This window comes from Mobula hypostoma, chromosome 12, assembly GCF_963921235.1.
Source record: "Mobula hypostoma chromosome 12, sMobHyp1.1, whole genome shotgun sequence".
NCBI classification, from domain to species: domain Eukaryota; kingdom Metazoa; phylum Chordata; class Chondrichthyes; order Myliobatiformes; family Myliobatidae; genus Mobula; species Mobula hypostoma.
This window is the reverse complement of record NC_086108.1, coordinates 108,385,111-108,404,272: the sequence shown is the minus strand read 5'-3', so window position 1 is coordinate 108,404,272 and position 19,162 is coordinate 108,385,111. Positions and strand designations below refer to the sequence as shown.

Genomic DNA, 19,162 nt, shown 5'->3' with positions numbered 1-19,162 from the left:
GCTCAGGGCTAACAACCCTGATTGGTCAAAAAATAACTTATGTAAACAGCAATGAAGAATCCTTCCATAAAGATAGAGATGGAAGACCTTCAGTGCATCCCTAAATGCCAATGATGTAACAGGCAGTAATAAAAATTAGCAGAAAGAACTCCTGAGAGTGCTCTGTTCAGAACCAGCAGAGTCTTGTTGGATCTGGATGGTCATTGAAAGATTGAACTCAGTGAACAGAGTCCAGGCCAGCATGGGAAAAGGCAACGGACAAACAATTAGGCCATGCATCACAAAGTCTTCCAAGCACTCCACTGCCACACCCTCTGCGCAAAATTCCCCGATGCTTACTTGATGTTCTCCAACCTGCTGGAGTCAGGTTTCAGTGTCGGCGTGTGCTTCACCATTTTGTAGACGGTGACGATCAGGAAGAAGATGTTGACCTGCCAACAAAAGGAAAGGTCAGTTACGGCTAATACTCACGTATTAACCAGGCTCCTGAACCAGTGTAGATAACTTCACTCATTCAAACACTGAACTGAACCCACAACCTATAGATGAAGTTTCACAAACTCTACAACTCATGTTCTCAGTATCATTTATTAACTGATTTATTACTTTATTTTGTATTTGCACAGTTTGTCTTAATTTGCACTTTGGTTCTTTGTCAGTTTCACTGATTCCTATTGTATTTATTTGTACAACTGAGAATGCCCACAAGAATATTACAAGGATGTTGCCTGGATTGGAGGGTGTACCTTATGAGAATAGGTTGAGTGAACTTGGCCTTTTCTCCTTGGAGCGACGGAGGATGAAAGTGACCTGATAGAGTTGTATAAGTTGATGACAGGCATTTTTCTTAGGGCTGAAATGGCTAGCACGAGGGGGCATAGCTTTAAGTTGCTTGGTAATAGGTACCGAGGGGATGTCAGGGGTAATTTTTCCACACAGAGAGTGGTGGAGCATGGAATGCACTACCAACGACAGTGGTGCAAGAGGATACAATAGGGTCTTTTAAGAGACTCTTAAATAGGTACATGGAGCTTAGAAAAATAGAGGGCTGTGCGGTAGGGATAGTCTAGGCTGTGTCCAGAGTAGGCTATACGGTCGGCACAACATTGTGGGCCAAAGGTCCTGTGATGTGCTATAAATTTCTATGTTCTAAGAAAATGAATCTCAGAGTAATACATGGTGGCATATACATATTTTGATAACCAGCTTACTTTAAACATTTAATTTTGCACAAGAGTGCAAAGGAGATTGGATGAAAATACAGGAGGGATATCAGAATTAGGTTTTTCTTACACAGAGAGTGGTGGGGGCGTGGAGCACCCTTCCAGGGGTGGTGGCAGATACATTAGGGGCATTTCGGAGACTCTTACAATCATGCAGTCGTAGAACTCTACAGCAGAGAAACATGCCTTTTAACCCATCCAGTCCACGTGGAACTGTTTTGTCTGCCTAGTCCCAACACCATGCATCTGGACCACAGCCAATAAGACCATCAGATATAGGAGCAGTATTAGGCCATTCAGCCCATCAAGTCTGCTTCACCATTCCATCATGTCTGATTCCGGATCCCACTCAACCCCATACACCTGCCTGCTTGCCATATCCTTTGATGGCCTGATCAATCAGGAAACTTATCAATTTTCGCTTTAAATATACCCACGGACTTGGCCTCCACAGCTGTCTGTGGCAGAGCATTCCACAGATTCACCACTCTTTGGCTAAAAACATTGCTCCTTACCTCTGTTCTAAAAGGTCACCCTTCAGTTTTGAGTCTGTGCCCTCTAGTTCTGGATACCCCCACCAGAAGAAACATCCTCTCCACTTCCACCTTATCTAATCCTTTCAACATTCAGTAGGTTTCAGTGAAATCCCCCTGCATTCTTATAAATTCCAATGAGTACAGGCCCAAAGCTGCCAAATGCTCCTTATATGTTAACCCCTTAATTCCCGGAGTCACCCTAATAAACCTCCTCTGAACTCTCTCCAATGACAAGACATCCTTTGTGAGATATGGGGCCCAAAACAGTTGACAATACTCCAAGTGCAGTCTGACTAGTGTCATATAAAGCCTCAGAATTATCTCCTTGCTTTTATATTCTATTCCCCTTGAAATAAACGCCAATATTGCAATTGCCTTCTTTACCACAGACTCAACCTGTCTCCAAGTACCCCAAAGCTTTATCCTTAATAATAACTTTCCCAGCCACTGAGATTAGGCTAACTGGCCTATAATTTCCTTTCTTTTGCCTTCCTCCCTTCTTAAAGAGTAGAGAGACAATTGCAATTTTCCAGTCCTCCAGGACCATAACAGAATCAAGTGATTCTTAAACAATCATGACCAGTGCATCCATTATCTCTTCAGCACCTCTCTCAGGACTCTGGGATGTAGTCCATCTGGTCTAGGTAAGTTGTGCACCTTAAGACCTTTGAGTTTGCCTTGCACTTTTTCACTTGTAATAGCAATGGCACTCACTCCAGATCCCTGACACACACGGACCTCTGGTACACTACTAGTATCGTCCACATTGAAGTTTGATGCAAAGTACTCATTAAGTTCATCTGCCTTTTCTTTGTCCCCAATTACTACCTTACCACCGTCATTTTTTATAGTATGCCTCCTGTCCCATGATCCTCTCATATCCCTTTTGCCAATCACCTGTTCAGCTCTTGGCTCCATCCCTCCCCCTCCTGTCTTCTCCCATCATTTTGGATCTCCCCCTCCCCATCCCACTTTCAAATCTCTTACTAGCTCTTCCTTCAGTTAGTCCTGACGAAGGGTCTCAGCCCAAAACATTGACTGTACCTCTTCCTAGAGATGCTGCCTGGCCTGCTGCGTTCACCAGCAACTTTGATGTGTGTTGCTTGAATTTCCAGCATCTGCAGAATTCCTCGGGTATACCCTTTCTTTCGCTTTTATGCAGTCCTTAACTTCCCTTGTCAACCATGGTTGCCATTTGAAAACATCTTCTTCTTTGGGACATATCTATCCTGTGCCTTGTGAACTATTCCTAGAAACTTCAGCCACTTGTGCTCTGCCATCATCCCCACCAGTATTCTCCTGGCAAGCTCCTCTCTCATGCCTCGGTATCCCTTTACAGGTGGCCCGTTTTCCAAATGTTCGCTTTACGACACCTCGCTGTTACAAAAGACCTACATTAGTTACCTGTTTTTGCTAACAGAAGGTGTTTTCACTGTTACGAAAAAAGGCAGTGTGCGCATGAACAGCCAAGTTCCTCCCCCGGAACTGCATTCTAGCCGCCATTGCTTAAACACGTGCTTTATCTCGATTTATTTTGTGCATCCGTTAGCAAGATGAGTTCTAAGGTATCGGAAAAGCCTAAAAGAGCTCGTAAGGGTGTTACACTTAGCGTAAAACTAGACATAATTAAGCATTTCGATCGAGGTAAACCAAGTAAGGACATTGTCCGCACGTTGAACTTGCCTGCATCCACCATTCGCACTATTTATTCACACAGAGAAAGTATCCCGAAAGCTGCCGATGTTACTGTTGGTTCTGCTCGTAACAAAGTGGTCTCTCTTAGTTGGCATCCAATAATGGATAAAATGGAAAGTCTATTGCTTGAGTGGATTGATGGGTGTACAAAGCGTGGTGTTCCGTTAAGTTTTCTTACACTTAAGGAGAAATCAGTCAGTCTTTTTAATAAGCTGAAACAGAAAGCACTGGACGGTGGTGATGAAAGTGTTGCAAAAGTGGAATTTAAAAGTAGTCATGGGTGGCTTGATTGGTTTCTGAGGCGAGGGCACGGAACACACTCAGCACATCTTTAAGAAAAAAGCCAAAATAAACAAGCTAATTAATTAGGTGCCACCCAGCACGTAAATGTCGGCCCAGATCAGAGGCGATTGCCGATTGCGTCAGGTGCTTATTTGTATAAGCAAGTGTTTAACTGTGACGCAACTGCAATTTATTGGAGTCTTCCCGATTCCGATAAGTTAAACTACACTGTACATACATTATTTCTACTTTATATAGGCTGTGTATTTTTATGTGTTACTTGGTATGATTTGGCAGCTTCATAGCTTAAAGGTCACTGGAGAGAGTGTTTCTGCCGAGAGCGCTTCCGCGAGATTTTCGCTGCGCTAGACAGTGCTGCAGGAAAGTATTTCTACTTTATATAGGCTGTGTATTTATCATATCATTCCTGCTTTTATTATATGTTACTGTTATTTTAGGTTTTATGTGTTATTTGGCATGATTTTCTAGGTTATTTTTTGGGTTTGGGAACGCTCAAAAATTTTTCTCATATTGATAAATGGTAACTGCTTATTCACTTTACGACATACGGCTTACGGACCGTTTCATAGGAACGCTCTACCTTTGGATAACGGGGGAAACCTTTATTCCATTGCGATACTAATACATGTGAGTTATGCTTCTCCCTCTCAGATTGCAGTATGAATTCAATCATATTCGGATCACTGCCTCCTAAGCATTCCTTTATGTTAAGTTTCCTAATAAGATCTGGATTATTACACAACACCCAATCTAGGATAGCCTTTCCCTCAGTAGGCTCAAGCACGAACTGCTCTGAAAAGCCATCTCATAGGCATTCAACAAATTCCATCTTTTGCGATCCGACACCACCTGATTTTCCCAATCCTCTTGCATATTGAAGTCCCCCATTACAACTATGATAGTACCCTTATTATATGCATTTTCTAGCTTCCTTTGGAATCAAAACACCACATCTTAGCTACTATTTGGAAGCCTATGTATGATTCTCATAATGTTTTTTTACCCTTGCTGTTTCTTAACTCCACCCTCAAGGATTCAACATTCCCTGACCTCTATGTCACCTCTTTCTGAAGATGTAATTCTATTTCGTGCCAACAGAGCCACATCACCGCCTATTCCTTCCTGCCTGTCCTTTCGATACAAAGTATATCCTTTGATGTTAAGCTCCCAACTATGACCTTCTTTCAGCCACGACTCAGTGACGCCCACAACGTCATATTTATCCATCTCTAATTGTGCCATGGGTTCACCCACCTTATTCCGAATGCTACGAGCATTTAAATACATCACCTTCAGTCCTGCATTCTTTGCCCTTTTGAATTTTGACTCTATGGTACAATTTAACTCTTTGCTCTGTCTGCATTTGTACCCAATCATTGGCTTGTCCTTCCTTCCATTCATATTACATATTACACCATCTACTTGTAAACCTGCTGGCTCATCCTTAGCTCTATCTTACTGGTTCCAACCCTGCCATATTAGGTTAAACCACTCTCTACAGCTCTAGTAAATTTGCCCACAAGAATATTGGTCCCCCTTGGATTCAAGTGAAGCCCGTCCCTTTTATACAGGTCCCACCTGCCCCATAAGAGGTCGCAATTATCCAGAAATCTGAATCCTGTTCCCCTGCTCCAATACTTCAGGCATTTATCTACCATCTCATTCTATTCCTATCCTCACTGTCGCGTGGCACAGGAAACAATCCCGAGATTACTACCCTTGAGGTCCTACTTCCTAACTCCCTGTATTCTTTTTCAGGACCTCCCCCCATTTTCTACCCATGACCTTGGCACCAATATGTACCACGACTTCTGGCTGCTCACCCTCCCTGTTCAGGATATTGTGTTCGCGTTCATAAACATCTCGGACCCTGGCACCTGGGAGGCAAACTACCATCTTTGTTTCTTTTTCCCATCCACAGAATCACCTATCTGTCCTCCTAACTATAGAGTCCCGTATAACTGCTGCCAGCCTCTTCAGTTCCCTACCCTCTGAGCCACAGGGCCAGACTCAGTGCCAGAGGCACGGCCACTGTTGCTTCCCCCAGGTAGGTTATCCCCCGCCAAAAGCAGTCAATACCCCTGCTATTGAGCAGTCCATACCCTTACCATTCATGTATCTATCCTATGAGTGAGTAAGTTTCCCCTCATGTTCCCCTTAAACATTTCACCTTTCACCCTTAACACATGACCTCTCACCCAACCTCAGTGGGAAAAGTCTGCTTTTATTTACCCTATCTATACCCCTCATAAATTTGTAGACTTCTATCAAATCTCCTCTCATTCTTCTACGCTCCCAGGAATAAAGTTCTGACCTATTCAACCTTTCCCTGTAACTCAAGTCCTGGCATATCGTAAATTTTCTTTGCCCTCTTTCAATCTTGATCATATCTTCTCTGCAGGTAGGTGATCAGAACTGCACACAGTACTCCAAGTACAATGAAGATCTAGCTTTGAACAGCTTCCAATGGAGTTTCATGAAAATTATCCTGGGAATAAAAGGGTTACGATGGCTCTGGGCTTACTGAAGTTCAGAAAAATGAGGGGGATCTCATTGAAATCTAGCGAATACTGAAAGGTACCACAGCCTCAGAAACAAGGCCAGTGCCAAATTATTGGGTTTATTTAAAGTGGAAGTTGATTAGTTCTCAATCACAAAGGGCATCGAAAGTTACAGGGAGAAGGCAGGAGAACAAAAGGAGAGGCAGCACACACTTGATACAAACAACACATTTCATGTTATGTTTCAATAAAGTGAATCTTTATCTTCAAGCATCCAAGCCCTGTCAGAATTATCAGTTCCAAGATCATCAATAATCTCCCATTCTTCTAAACTCCACTGACAAGAAGATCAAACTGGTCAGCCCTTCCTCATAACAAAGTTACTTCATCTAATTAATCAACCAACACAGCCTTCTCTGAACTGCATCCGATCGGTGTGTGACTGTCAAGCGATAATATCAGTGAACACTGCTTCACATTATGGGAACTGGAATTTTAAACTCTCTACTCAACCTCTTTTACGCCATGGACCAATACCATTAAGCAAGGATTTCATGGACCCCAGGTTGGGAACCCCTAGTGTACTCTTTCCTATCGACCTCTAAAGATCCCCACCATCCGGGCACTGCTACAATGGGCAGGAGCTACAGAAGCCTGAAGTCCCACAACACCAGGTTTAAGAACAACTCCTTCGCTTCAACCATTTGTCTCTTGAAATAACCTGCACAACCCTTATAATTACTGTTAGCAACACTATGACTTTACACTACAAAGGATGTTGTCTGCTCTTCTTGTTTTAATTGTGGCCCCACACCACCAGGTTCAGGCCTCAACCATTAGGCTCTAAAACCTGATGTGATAACTTCACTCACTGCATCACTGAACTATTCCCACAACCAGTGGACTCACTTTCAAGTCTCTTTATCTGATGTTCTCAATGTTTATTGCTTATTTATTATTATTATTTCTCTTTTTCTCTTTTTGTATTTGCACAGTCTGTTGTCTTTTGCATGTTGGTTGTTCGTCTATTTTGTTGGGTGGGTTCTTTCGTTGATTCTATTGTGCTTCTTGAATATGCCCACGATAATGAATATCAGGGTAGTATATAGTGACATAGATGTACTTTGATAATAAACTTTATAATAACTGAATTTGAAATTTCTTGTAAAAATTGGGTATAGTTTATGTTAAATTCATGTTTCTTTTGTGAATATTGTGTCTCTGGTGCTCTCTGCCTGCGATGCTGTTGCAAGTAAGTTTTTCATTTCATCTTTACATACATGTAGAGCGTTGACCAGTACGGCGCAGAACAGGCCCTTTGGCCCACTATGTATGATGTCCTTTTAAACTAGTCTAAGATTAATCTAACCCTTCCCTCCTATAACAAGAAATTCAACTTGACACACCAAAATGCTGGGGGATCAAAGGGACACAGTTTTGAGTTGAAACCCTTGGTCAGAACTGGAGAGGAAAGGGATAAATGCCGGAACAAGGATTGACTTGAGTCTAGGTATAGTGGTTAGTGTGGAGCGATTACATCTCGGGCTGTTCCACAGTTTAGAGTTCAATTCTGACACCGTCTGTAAGGAGTTAGTACACTCTCCCAGTATAGATTTCCTCCAGGGGCTCTGGTTTCCTCCCACAGTCCAAAGATGTACTAGTTAGTAGGTTAATCAGTCATTGTAAATGGTCCTATGATTACATCAGGGTTCAATATGTGGGTTGCTGGGTGGTACGGCTTATTGGCTTATGATGAGGCTGGGGTTAAATCGGTGGTAGCTGTGTGGTGCGGCTCGTCGGACCTATGATTGGGCTAGGATTAAATAGGCAGTTGCTAGGTGGTGTGGCTCACTGAGCCTGTTCTGTGTTGTATCTCTAAATAAATATAAATAACCACGTGAAAGTTTCAGGAGCTGAGTCTGGATATAAAATCAAACTGAGAACGATAAGTTTTTGTGCAAGGGGGTCACTCGGGAAATCAAACCAAAGCAGGTCAAAGCATTGAGTTTCAGAACAGCTTAGGTCTAAGCGAACAACAGAACAGGCCCTAGACACTGAATGCTCTCCCTTACCTTATGTTTCCAGCTTAAACTTTTCAACAGTTTAGCTTTTTATTGAACAGGGTAAGGTTGGAAAGAAGAAAAGGAACAAAAAATTGAACTTTCTTTGTCTATAAACCGCCTGAGGGAACTCAGCTTATTCTGATCACATGGTTTTAATACGGTGCTGGAACTTCAAATGAGAAATGGAGTTATTAAATATTAAATACACAACATCTGAAGGGGCAGTGATTTGACATATTTATTTTCGCTTTCAAATCAATATTACCAGAAAGAATTTTCTGAAAACCAGTTAGTTTGTGATAGATTACTGCTTTTGCACAGAAGGGAGATCACTGACTTGGATGCATCTACGGTAAACATCTTAGGAAGGGGATTTGCAATGGTCGAACACTCATGGGCCAGTGGGAGAGGGGGCAGGAGTCCGCGCATTTACTGAGTACACGGTGGAGGGGGAATAGACAAACATGGACATCAGAACAAAGAACAAAATGAGGCTGCACTTAGTGGCCAAATTATTCGGTACAACTTTATGCCTTCTCATGAATGGAAGTATCTAATCAGCCAATCATGTGACAGCAATTCAATGCATAAAAGCATGCAGGCATGTTCAAGAGGTTCAGGTTGTTCTGTGCAAACATCAGAATGAGAGAAGAAATGTGATTTAAGTGGCTCTGACTGTGGAATGATTGTTGGTGCCAGATGGGGTGGTTTGAGTATCTCAGTATCTGCTGATCTCCTGGGATTTTCACACACAACAGTCTTCAGAGTTTACAGAGAATGGTGCAAGAAACAAAAACAAGCATCCAGCGAGCATCAATCCTGTGGGTGAAAACTCCTTGTTAATGGTAGACGTCAGAGGAGATTAGCCACACTGGTTCAAGCTGACCGGAAGGCAACAGAGGAGCATCTCTGAACGCACAACACATTGAACATGGGCTACGGTAGCAGAAAACCATGAACATACACCCAGTGGCCACCTCATTAGATATAGAAGCTATCTAATAAAGTGGCCACTGAGTGTATTTCCCCGTCATCTCTACTCTCACCCATGTTTTAGCAACTCCTTCCAGACTGTACAACTGTAAGAAATTACAGGGAATTGTGGGCAGAGCCCAGTCCATCATGAAAACAGATCACCCATCCATGGATTCAGTCTACACTTCCTTCCTGATTCAGAAAAGCAGCAAACAAAATTACAGACTTTAACCCTGGACATTCTTTCTTCAACCACCTCCCAAGGTACAAAACCTTCACAACACAACACCTACAAGCAGGCTCAAGGACAGCTTCTATCCCACCGTTATCAGATTCTTGAATGGACCTCACAATTGCTAAAAGAGGAATTGTTGATCTCCCAATCTACCTCATTGTGGCCTTTGCACCTTTTTTTTTCAGTTCCACTCTTGCATGAAGGAAAGTGGCCTTTGAGTGTGAAAGAGTGATGGAAAACGATCCTGTTCAATAGAGACCTTCCTGAGATGGACAGTGGTTGGTAAAATGGTAGCTGGTTTATTATGTCACATAGAACATAGAACAGTACAGGTCCTTTGGTCCTTGGTCCTGCTGACCTTTTAACCCATTCTAAGATCAATCTGACAGTTGAAATAAAACCGTCAGTGGAGAATAACTGAATCATAGAAAGTCCAACTGAGACATTGGCAATGTTGAATTCAGTTTACTCCTTCATCCTGAAAAATGATGACTGGTCAGAATAAGGACTCATCGTTCAGGACTCGCACCATCCAGGACATGCCCCCTTTTCCTAGTACCACCAGGGTGGAGGGACAGGCAGACACTCCATGATTTAGGAAGTTTCTTCCCCTGCACCATCAGGTTTCTGAATGATACATCAACACATGAGCACTTGAAGATTCCTTTTTTTTTGACTATTTACTTATTTTAGACCATAAGCCACCGGAGCAGAATTCGGCCAATGGCCCATCGAGTCTGCTCTACCAATCCATCATGGCTGTGCTTTACTCCTCTCAGCCCCGTTCTCCTGCTTCCTCTCCGTCCCTATTGATGCTCTGACTTATCAAGAACCTATCAGCCTGCTGAGTGTTGGGGTGAATATATGTCTTTACCAAAGGAGGTACAAGGCGCCCTTTCTCTCCACTAGCCTGCATGTCACCGTTGGGGAAGGTGTAGCACCTTCTTAGCCCCCCACCCACCCCCCCCAAAGTCATGGGCACGTGAAGCCACGGGAGCAGGTGGCGGATGGTTGTATGAGCAGCTGGTGCCTATTGTCACAGATCCTGGATACGTGACCACTGGCGCCAGGCGGACAATCTCTGAAGAGCACTGATAGTGGCTGGAGTCACCCGTTTTGTAGAGACACTGCCCAGAAGAAGGCAACGGCAAACCACTTCTGTAGAAAAATTTGTCAAGAGCTATCACAGTCATGGAAAGGCCATGATCACCCATGTCATACGACACGGCACATACATGAATGAATGATGATGAGGATCACCCTCTGCTTTAAATACACCCAATGACTTGGCCTCCACATCTATGGCAATGAATTCCACAGATTCACCATGGCTATTCTTGTAATTTATAGATTTTTACACCTTTGCACTGTACTGCAACCTCAAAACAACAAACTTCATGTCATATGTCAGTGATAATAAATCTGATTTCAGAGTATTCGTAAACACCAGATACCGGAAGACCAGAGACAGATGCATACAAAATGCTGGAGGAACATTTCTGGCTTCTTCCCCGTTCCTTTCTGGTCCTGATGAAAGGTCTCAGCCCAAAACGTCGACTGTTTATTCCCCTCCATGAAGCTGCCTGACCTCCTGAGTTCCTCCAGTACTTTGTGTATGTTACTGCGAAATTACAAAGGCGGGGCAGAGGTGAAGCTAGAATTGGAGTCAGGCAGCATTGAGGGCAGGAACTTATAACAGTCATCAGGCTGAATGCATTGAGATCAATCCATCCTGTATGACACTCTGATAAACAAGCAACCGTCTGAACTCACAGCCAAGAACAACTGAGTCATTATTTTCCTTTCCTTCAGTGCTACAGATTGAAGAGTTCAGCAGCAGCCTTAGATCACCGACATGGATCTTAAAACCATCAGGCTGACCAGCCAACTCACATCTACCTCAGAGTTCAAACTCCATGTCATAGGACCTGTGGATACTGGCCTTCATAAATCAGGGCATTCTGCAGCTGGGATGTTATACTGAAGATGTATAAGTCATTTGTGAAGCTGAATTTCGAGTACTGTAAGTGGTTCTGGTCTCCTCCATACAGGAGATATATCAATAAGATTGAAAAAGTACAGAAAAAATTTACAAGAATGTTGCCGAGACTTCAGGCCCTGAGTTACAGGGAATGGTGGAATAGGTTAGGATTGTATTCCTTGGAGTGCAGGAAAATGAGGGGTGATTTGATAGAGGTATACAAAATTATGAGGGTTATAGGTAGGACAAACAGGCTTTATCCCCTGAGGCTGGGTACAACAGGAACTAGAGGTCATAGGTTCAAGGTGAAAGATTGAGGTAAAACTTCTTCACTCAGAGGGTGGTGAGAGAGTGGAATGAACTTCCAGGGGAACTGGTAGACGAGGGTTCAAAGATAACATTTAAGAGAAGGTTGGATAAGTACATGGATGAGAGAGTATGGAAGGCTATGGTCTGGGTGCAGAGAAATGAGTCTAGGCAGAAAACCAGGCCAACACAGATTAGATGGGCCAAATGGCCTGCTTCTGTGCTCTATGACTCTATGAGAACAGCAAGATAGGATTGTGAAATATCTGTAGTGAACCAGCCTCACTTCCAGCGCCCTCAGCTACTGTGAGCCAGTATGGATGTGTGTCGTCCTGTCAAAGAGCTTGGCTCATGACTGAGAGGTGTTGACTGCCAACCAGGCAAAGAGAGCTCGTTCAGTTCTCCCTGGGACCAAAGGACCACCCAAATGATCTCAGAAGAAAGGCATGTGCAAGAGGTTGAACTCTGAATGAACCAAATTAAATAAGGTGCGGACGGAGCTGTCCGTGCGATAAGTACGGTTGTTGACATGTCGTGATCCGAGCTTTCATTGAAGCATTTCAGGCATACTAATAGTTCCCCAATACTCATTACATGCACTTGGCTCTCTTCGTGTGTATGATAACCTTCCAAGGGTTTCAAAGGAAGCTGATATAATTGTGCCTTTGTTGGTAGTAGGAGATGAACTCAGTGTCATGAATATTTGGGAAGTGTGTGGTGGGGAGATGGGGATGGCTTTTAAGTGCTTTGCCAGAGATATTTTATGATATTTTATAATACATGGGATTCACTAAATGAAAGGAGGCATTGAGGACCTTCCAGGAAGCTCTCAGCTCTTCGAGTCTTTCTTTTTGTTTTCCGTTTATTTATTGAGATACAGTGCAGAATAGGCCCTTCCGGCCCTTCAAGGTGTGCTGCCCAGCAAGCTCTCAATTTAGCCCTAGACTAACACTCAGTTTAACCCTAGACTACTCACAAGACAATTTGCAATGGTCAGTTAACCTATCAGTTGGTACGTCTTTGGACTGTGGGGGCAAACCAGACACCAGAGTACCCAGAGGAAACCCACGCGGTCACAGGGAGAACGTACTATCTCCTTACAGGCAGCAAAGGGAATTGAACTTGGGTCACTGGTACTGTAAGGTGTTGGGCTAACTACGATGCTACCATACCACTACTACTTTCTGAAAATGTCGTCTCTGTTGTAATGTGAGGATTATAGACGGCGGTTTGAAGACAGCAAGGTCACACACACACACACACACACACACACACACACGTTGTGCATTTAATATTTCAGTAATATTTGAGCAATCTTATGTATAGTGGCATGCAAAAGTTTGAGTACTCCTGGTCAAAATTGCTGCTACTGTGAATAGTTAAGTGAGTAGAAGAGGAACTGATCTCTAAAAGTCATAAAGTTAAAGCTGAAACATTCTTTTCAACATTTTAAGCAAGATTAGTGTATTATTTTTGTTTTGTACAATTTTAGAGTGAAAAAGGGAAGGAGCACCATACAAAAGTTTGGGCACTCCAAGAGATTTGAGCTCTCAGACAACTTTCACCAAGATTTCAGACCTTAATTAGCATGTTAGGGCTATGGCTTGTTCACAGTCATCGTTAGGAAAGGCCAGGTGATGCAAATTTCAAAGCTTTATAAATACTCTGACTCCTCAAACCTTGTCCCAACAATCAGCAGCCATGGGCTCCTGTAAGCAGCTGCCCAGCATCTGAGAATTAAAATAAATGATGCCCACAAAGCAGGAGAAGGCTATAAGAAGATAGCAAAGCATTTTCAGGTAGCTGTTTCCTCAGTTCGTAAGTTGAAGTCTGGAAGACTAAGAAAACTGCTCGTAGGATTGCTAGAAAGGCAAATCAAAGCCCCCAATTGACTGAAAAGGACCTTCAGGAAGATTTAGCAGACTCTGGAGTGGGGGTGCACTGTTCTGCTGTGCAGCAACACCGGCACAAATATGACCTTCATGGAAGAGTTATCAGAAGAAAACCTTTCCTGCGTCCTCACCACAAAATTCAGTGTCAAAAGTTTGCAAAATAACATCTAAACAAGCCTGATGCATTTTGGAAACAAGTCCTGTGAACTGATGAAGATAAAATCGGGCCTTTTGGCCGCAATGAGCGAAGGTATGTTTGGAGAAAAAAGGGCGCAGAATTTCATGAAAAGAACACCTCTCCAACTGTTATGCACGGGGTGGATCAATCATGCTTTGGTCAGTGGCACGGGGAACATTTCACTGGTAGAGGGAAGAATGAATTCACTTAAATACCAGCAAATTCTGGAAGCAAACATCAAACCGTCTGTAAGAAAGCTGACGATGAAAAGAGGATGGCTTCTACAACAGGATAATGATGCTAAACACACCTCAAAATCCACAATGGACTACCTCAAGAGGCGCAAGCTGAAGGTTTGCCATGGCCCTCACCGTCCCCTGACCTAAACATCATCGAGAATCTGTGGATAGACCTCAAAAGAACAGTGCATGCAAGACAGCCCAAGAATCTTACAGAACTAGAAGCCTTTTGCAAGGAAGAATGGGCAAAAATCCCCCAAACAAGAATTGAAAGGCTCTTAGCTGGCTACAGGAAGCCTTTACAAGCTGTGATACTTGCCAAAGGGAGTGTTACTAAGTACTGACCATGCAGGATGCCCAGACTTTTGCTTTGGGCCCTTTTCCTTTTCTGTTATTTTGAAATTGTAAAAGATGGAAATAAAAAGGTAATCATGCTTAAAATATTAAAGGAATGTGTCATCTTTAACTTTATGCCTTTTGGAAATCAGGTCATCTTTTACTTGCTTAGCTATTCACAGTAACAGAAATTTTGACCGGGGTGCCCAAACCTTTGCATGGCACTGTATGTATTGGTTGATTAAGCATTCTTGTTCACTTAATTCATTATGGGTTATGTGTATAAATATGTGAACTGCACACCTCATGATATGCGCACCTTCCTTAAAGTAAACATTAAATTAGACCCACATTTCTGACTCTCGTGTCTTCTGTTAAATTAGTTTCATGTTTTGAAGTTGCAAAACATAACATCGCACACAGACAAAGGGTGCCATCGTAGTGTAGCAGTGCAACGTTATTAAAGCTGGGGGCGTTAGAGTTCAGAGTTCAATTCAGATGTCATCTGTAAGGAGTTTGTACATTACTCCCCATGAGCACACGGGATTCCTTTGGGTGCTCTGGTTTCCTCCGACAGTCCAAAGGCGTACGGGTTAGTACATTAATTGGTCATGATTACACTTGGGTTAAATAGGTGGGTTGAACAACTCAAGTTTGTTCAACCTCTCGTTAAAGTACATGCCCTATAATCCAGGCAACATCCTGGTATACCTCTTCAGTACCATCTCCAAAGCCTGGATATCCTTCCTAGAATGGGGTGACCAGAACTGTGTGCAATACTCCAGATGCAGCCTAACTAGAGTTTTGTAAAGCTGCAACATAACTTCCCGACTTTTGAATTCAGTGCCTCAACAAATAAAGGCAAACATGCCATATGCCTTCGTAACCACCCTATCAACTTCTGTAGCCATTGTGTAGCATAGCATGAACTTCACACTTGTTATCGCCAAAAAATATTTGTGCTTTGGGATTTTATTGAAAGAAAATAGGACCTTGGTGTTATTAGCTCAGTTTCCTGGCTTACATTGCACTGTACGTAATGACCCGTTAATACAAGACCATACAGACATCAGCTTGATGGCAGATGGAAGTGTCAATCAGCACGTTGGTGTAATGTCAAGCACACCACACCCTGTATTAATGCGTGTTGAAAGTTTTCTTCCTTTCCTATGAGCTCTGTGCTGATATAGGCTATTGTTTCAGGCTTAGCAGAGTCCCAGGACACCAACTCAACTGTTCCAAACGTGACCAGCAAAACAGATCACAAGCTAGAAAAAGAAATGGCATCAGCAAAAGAAAAAATATCTTACCACAATGATGAACGTAACTGGTCCAATGAAACTCCAGATGAAATGATTATCGTTCCTAAGCCAGCAACTGGAGGGAGAGGACAGATGTACATTAAGTATAGAATCCGTACATGAGGAAATTCCCATTTACTAGCTAGCTGGTGTTTATTGGGTGTCCTTGATGGGCTGAAGTAAGGCAGAAAAAGATGTTCTCATTAGTTCATGTTAGAAGGATTAAGGGGAAATGATTTAAGGTTCGGGGATAAAAGAAACTGTGAGGGGATGAAGCTATAGACAAAATGCTGCAAGATCTTAGTGGGTCAGGCAGCATCCATGGAGGGAAATGGACAGTTGATGTTTCAGGACTGTCCATTTAGCTTTCACGGATACTGCCTGACCCACTGAGTTCCTCCAGTGCTTTGTGTGATTCTCCAGATTCCAGCATCTGCAGGTTTTTGTGTCTCCAGTGAGGGCCATGAATCAGAAATATTGGATGCTTTGAGTGGTGAGTGGTGATGACCTGGAACTCGCTGCATGGGGTGGGGGGGGGGTGGAAATCGCAGAAACAGAGATGATCAATGATTTCATGAGTGAATTAGATGCCACTTGAAGGAAATAAATACTGAGCACAACAGAGAAAGAACAAGAGAATAGAGGCAAGAACTAGCTTGCATGATGTACTTATATGTAATTAGTGACTCCATGAATACAGAAGATCCTAGTGGTCCTCAAACTATCAGCATACTTAGAGATGGAACCCTCTGCAATAACACAGGCTTGTGGCATGTTGGGATCTGATCTGTAGGTTTCAATTATGCATTGAGTCAATGCAGTCAGTTTTAGAACAACAGCACAGTTTTAGTGCAAAGATCTTCAGCACATATATATATATATATAGTGAGGATACCCAAGACTATTGCAAACATGAGAAGATCTGCAAATACTGGAAATCCAAGGCAACACACACAAATGTTGGAGGAACTGATGAAGGGTATTGGCCCGAAATGTCGATTGTTTATTCCTTTCCACAGATGCTGCCTGACCTGCTGAGTTCCTCTAGCATTTTGTGTGTGTGCCTGACTATTGCACAGTACTATATTTGTGAATGTGAAGCAGAGTGCAGAGGATGTTGGGAATGGTGAGGGTGGAATGCCGCGGGAGGGGTGTGGAACAGGTGGCAGAGAAGGGGTGCCAGGGGTGTGTGGTGGCTTGGATGCAGACACACCCAGCCCTGAAACACCAAGCAAGTTCATTTGATTCCAAACATTTGGTTGATTGATCACTACAGAATGAATCTCTGGTGCTTCCCACTCCCTCCCCTCTCCCTTTCCATTTGCCCAACCGTGATTCCCCTCACCTAGCCCCATTCCCACTCTCAGTCCACAACAGAGACCCTCATCAGAATTAGGTTTATCATCACTCACATGTCATGAAATATGTTTCCTTTTGCTGTAGCAGTACAGTGCAATACATAAAATTATTACAGTACTGAAAAAAAATCCCTAGCTACATATAGGTGCCTAAAACAGTGTACAGTATAATGGGGTATAGGCCCTTCAGCCCATCATGTAGTGCCAGCCCATATAAACCTACTCCAAGATCAATCTAACCCTTCCCTCTAAAAATCCCATGAGCTTTCATTATTTTCCATCCACATGCCGATCGAATGATCTCTTAAGTGTCTCCACTGAATCAGGTAACCAAAGAATTCTGATCAAGGAATGAAATCCACTGGATCCGTGGGTTTTTAAAATTTCAAAATATTCCCTGAAATCCATTTCTCTAAAGATATCAACTCTGACACTGCAGTGTGTGGAATTTGCATGTTCCCTCTGTGACCACTTTTGGACTCAGATGATGGCAGAGTACAGGTGGTTCAAGTTTTGGGGAATTATTCACAAGGTGCAGGATAGATATGTCCTATGGAAGAAGTTATTGGCAAATGTCAAGAGTAGGCAACCGTGGCTGACAAGGGAAGTTAAGGACTGCATAAAAACCAAGGAAAGGTCACATAATGTAGCAAAAAATGAGTGGGAAGTCCGATAATTAGGAAGTTTTTACAATCCATCAAAAGACAACTAAAAAAAACCACAAGAAGGGAAAAGATGAAATATGAGGGCAAGCTAGCCAATAATATGAAACACAATACTGAACAAATTTTCATTTATATAAAAAGAAGAGAAGTGAGAGTTGATATTGGATCACTGGAAAAAATGATGCTGGTGAGATAGTAATTGGGGAACAAAGAAATGGCAAATGAACTTAATAAGCACTTTGCATCAGTCTTCATTGTGGAAGACACTAGCTGTGTGCCAGAGGTCCGTGAGTGCCATTGCTATTACAAAGGAAAAGGTGCTAGGTAAACTAAAAAGTCTTAGGGTGGATAAGTCACCTGGACCAGATGGACTACATCCCAGAGTTATGAAAGAGGTTGCCGAAGAGGGAGCAGATGCATTGGTCATGATCTTTCAAGAATCACTTGATTCTGGCATAGTTCTGGAGGAATGGAAAATTGCAAATATCACTCCATTCTCTAAGAAGGGGGAAAGGCAAAGCAAAGGAAATTATTAGTCAGTTAGCCTAACCTCAGTGGCTGGGAAAGTGTGGGAGTCCACTATTAAGGATGAGGTTTCAGGGTACTCGGAGATGGATGATAAAATAAATCAAAGTCAGCATGGTTTCTGTAAAGGAAAATCTTGCCTGACAAATCTGTTAGAATTCTTTGAGGAAGCAACAAGTAGGGTGGACAAAGGAGAGGCAGTGGATGTTATTTATTTGGATTCTCAGAAGGTATTTGATAAGTTGCTGCACACGGCGCTGCTTAACAAGAGGAAGTCCAATGGCATTACAGGAAAGATACTGGCATGGAGAGTGGAATAGCTGACAGGCAGGAGGCAGTGAGTGGGATTAAAGGGGTCCTTTTCTGGTTGGCTGCCAGTAATTAGTGGTGTTCCTCAGGGGTCTGTATTGGGACTATTACATTTCACATTGTTTTTCAGTCACCTAGATAATGGAATTGATGGCTTTGTGATGATACAAAGATAGGTGGAAGGGTAGGTAGTGCTGAGGAAGCAATGCAATTGCAGCAGGACTTACACAAATTGGAAGAATGGCCAAAAAAGCGACAGATGAAACACAGTGTTGGGAAATGTACGATAATATATTTTGGTAAAAGGAATAATAGTGCGGACTATTACCCAAATGGGGAGAAGGTTCAAACATCAGAGGTGCAGGGGGACTTGGGAATTCTTGCGCAAGATTCCCAGAAGATTAATTTACAGGTTGAGTCTGTGGTAAAGAAAGCAAATGCAATGTTTGACATTTATTTCAAGGGGAATAGAATATAAAAGCAAGGAGATAATGCTGACCCTTTATAAGACACTAGTCAGGCTGCACTTGGAGTATTGTCA

The 19,162-nt window shown here is 42.8% G+C and overlaps 1 protein-coding gene across 11 annotated transcripts in view; it reads right to left on the bottom strand.

Annotated features, from left to right (window-relative positions):
* adgrl2a (adhesion G protein-coupled receptor L2a) overlaps window positions 1-19,162 on the bottom strand; it is a 982,900-nt gene that overhangs the window by 38,391 nt on the left and 925,347 nt on the right. For all 11 annotated transcript variants that reach the window (XM_063064760.1, XM_063064761.1, XM_063064767.1 and 8 more), the window contains 2 exons: window positions 15,774-15,840; window positions 340-431 (listed from right to left, as the gene is read on the bottom strand). In XM_063064760.1, coding sequence (XP_062920830.1) covers window positions 340-431; window positions 15,774-15,840 — 159 coding nt within the window. The remainder of the gene's footprint in view (window positions 1-339; window positions 432-15,773; window positions 15,841-19,162) is intronic.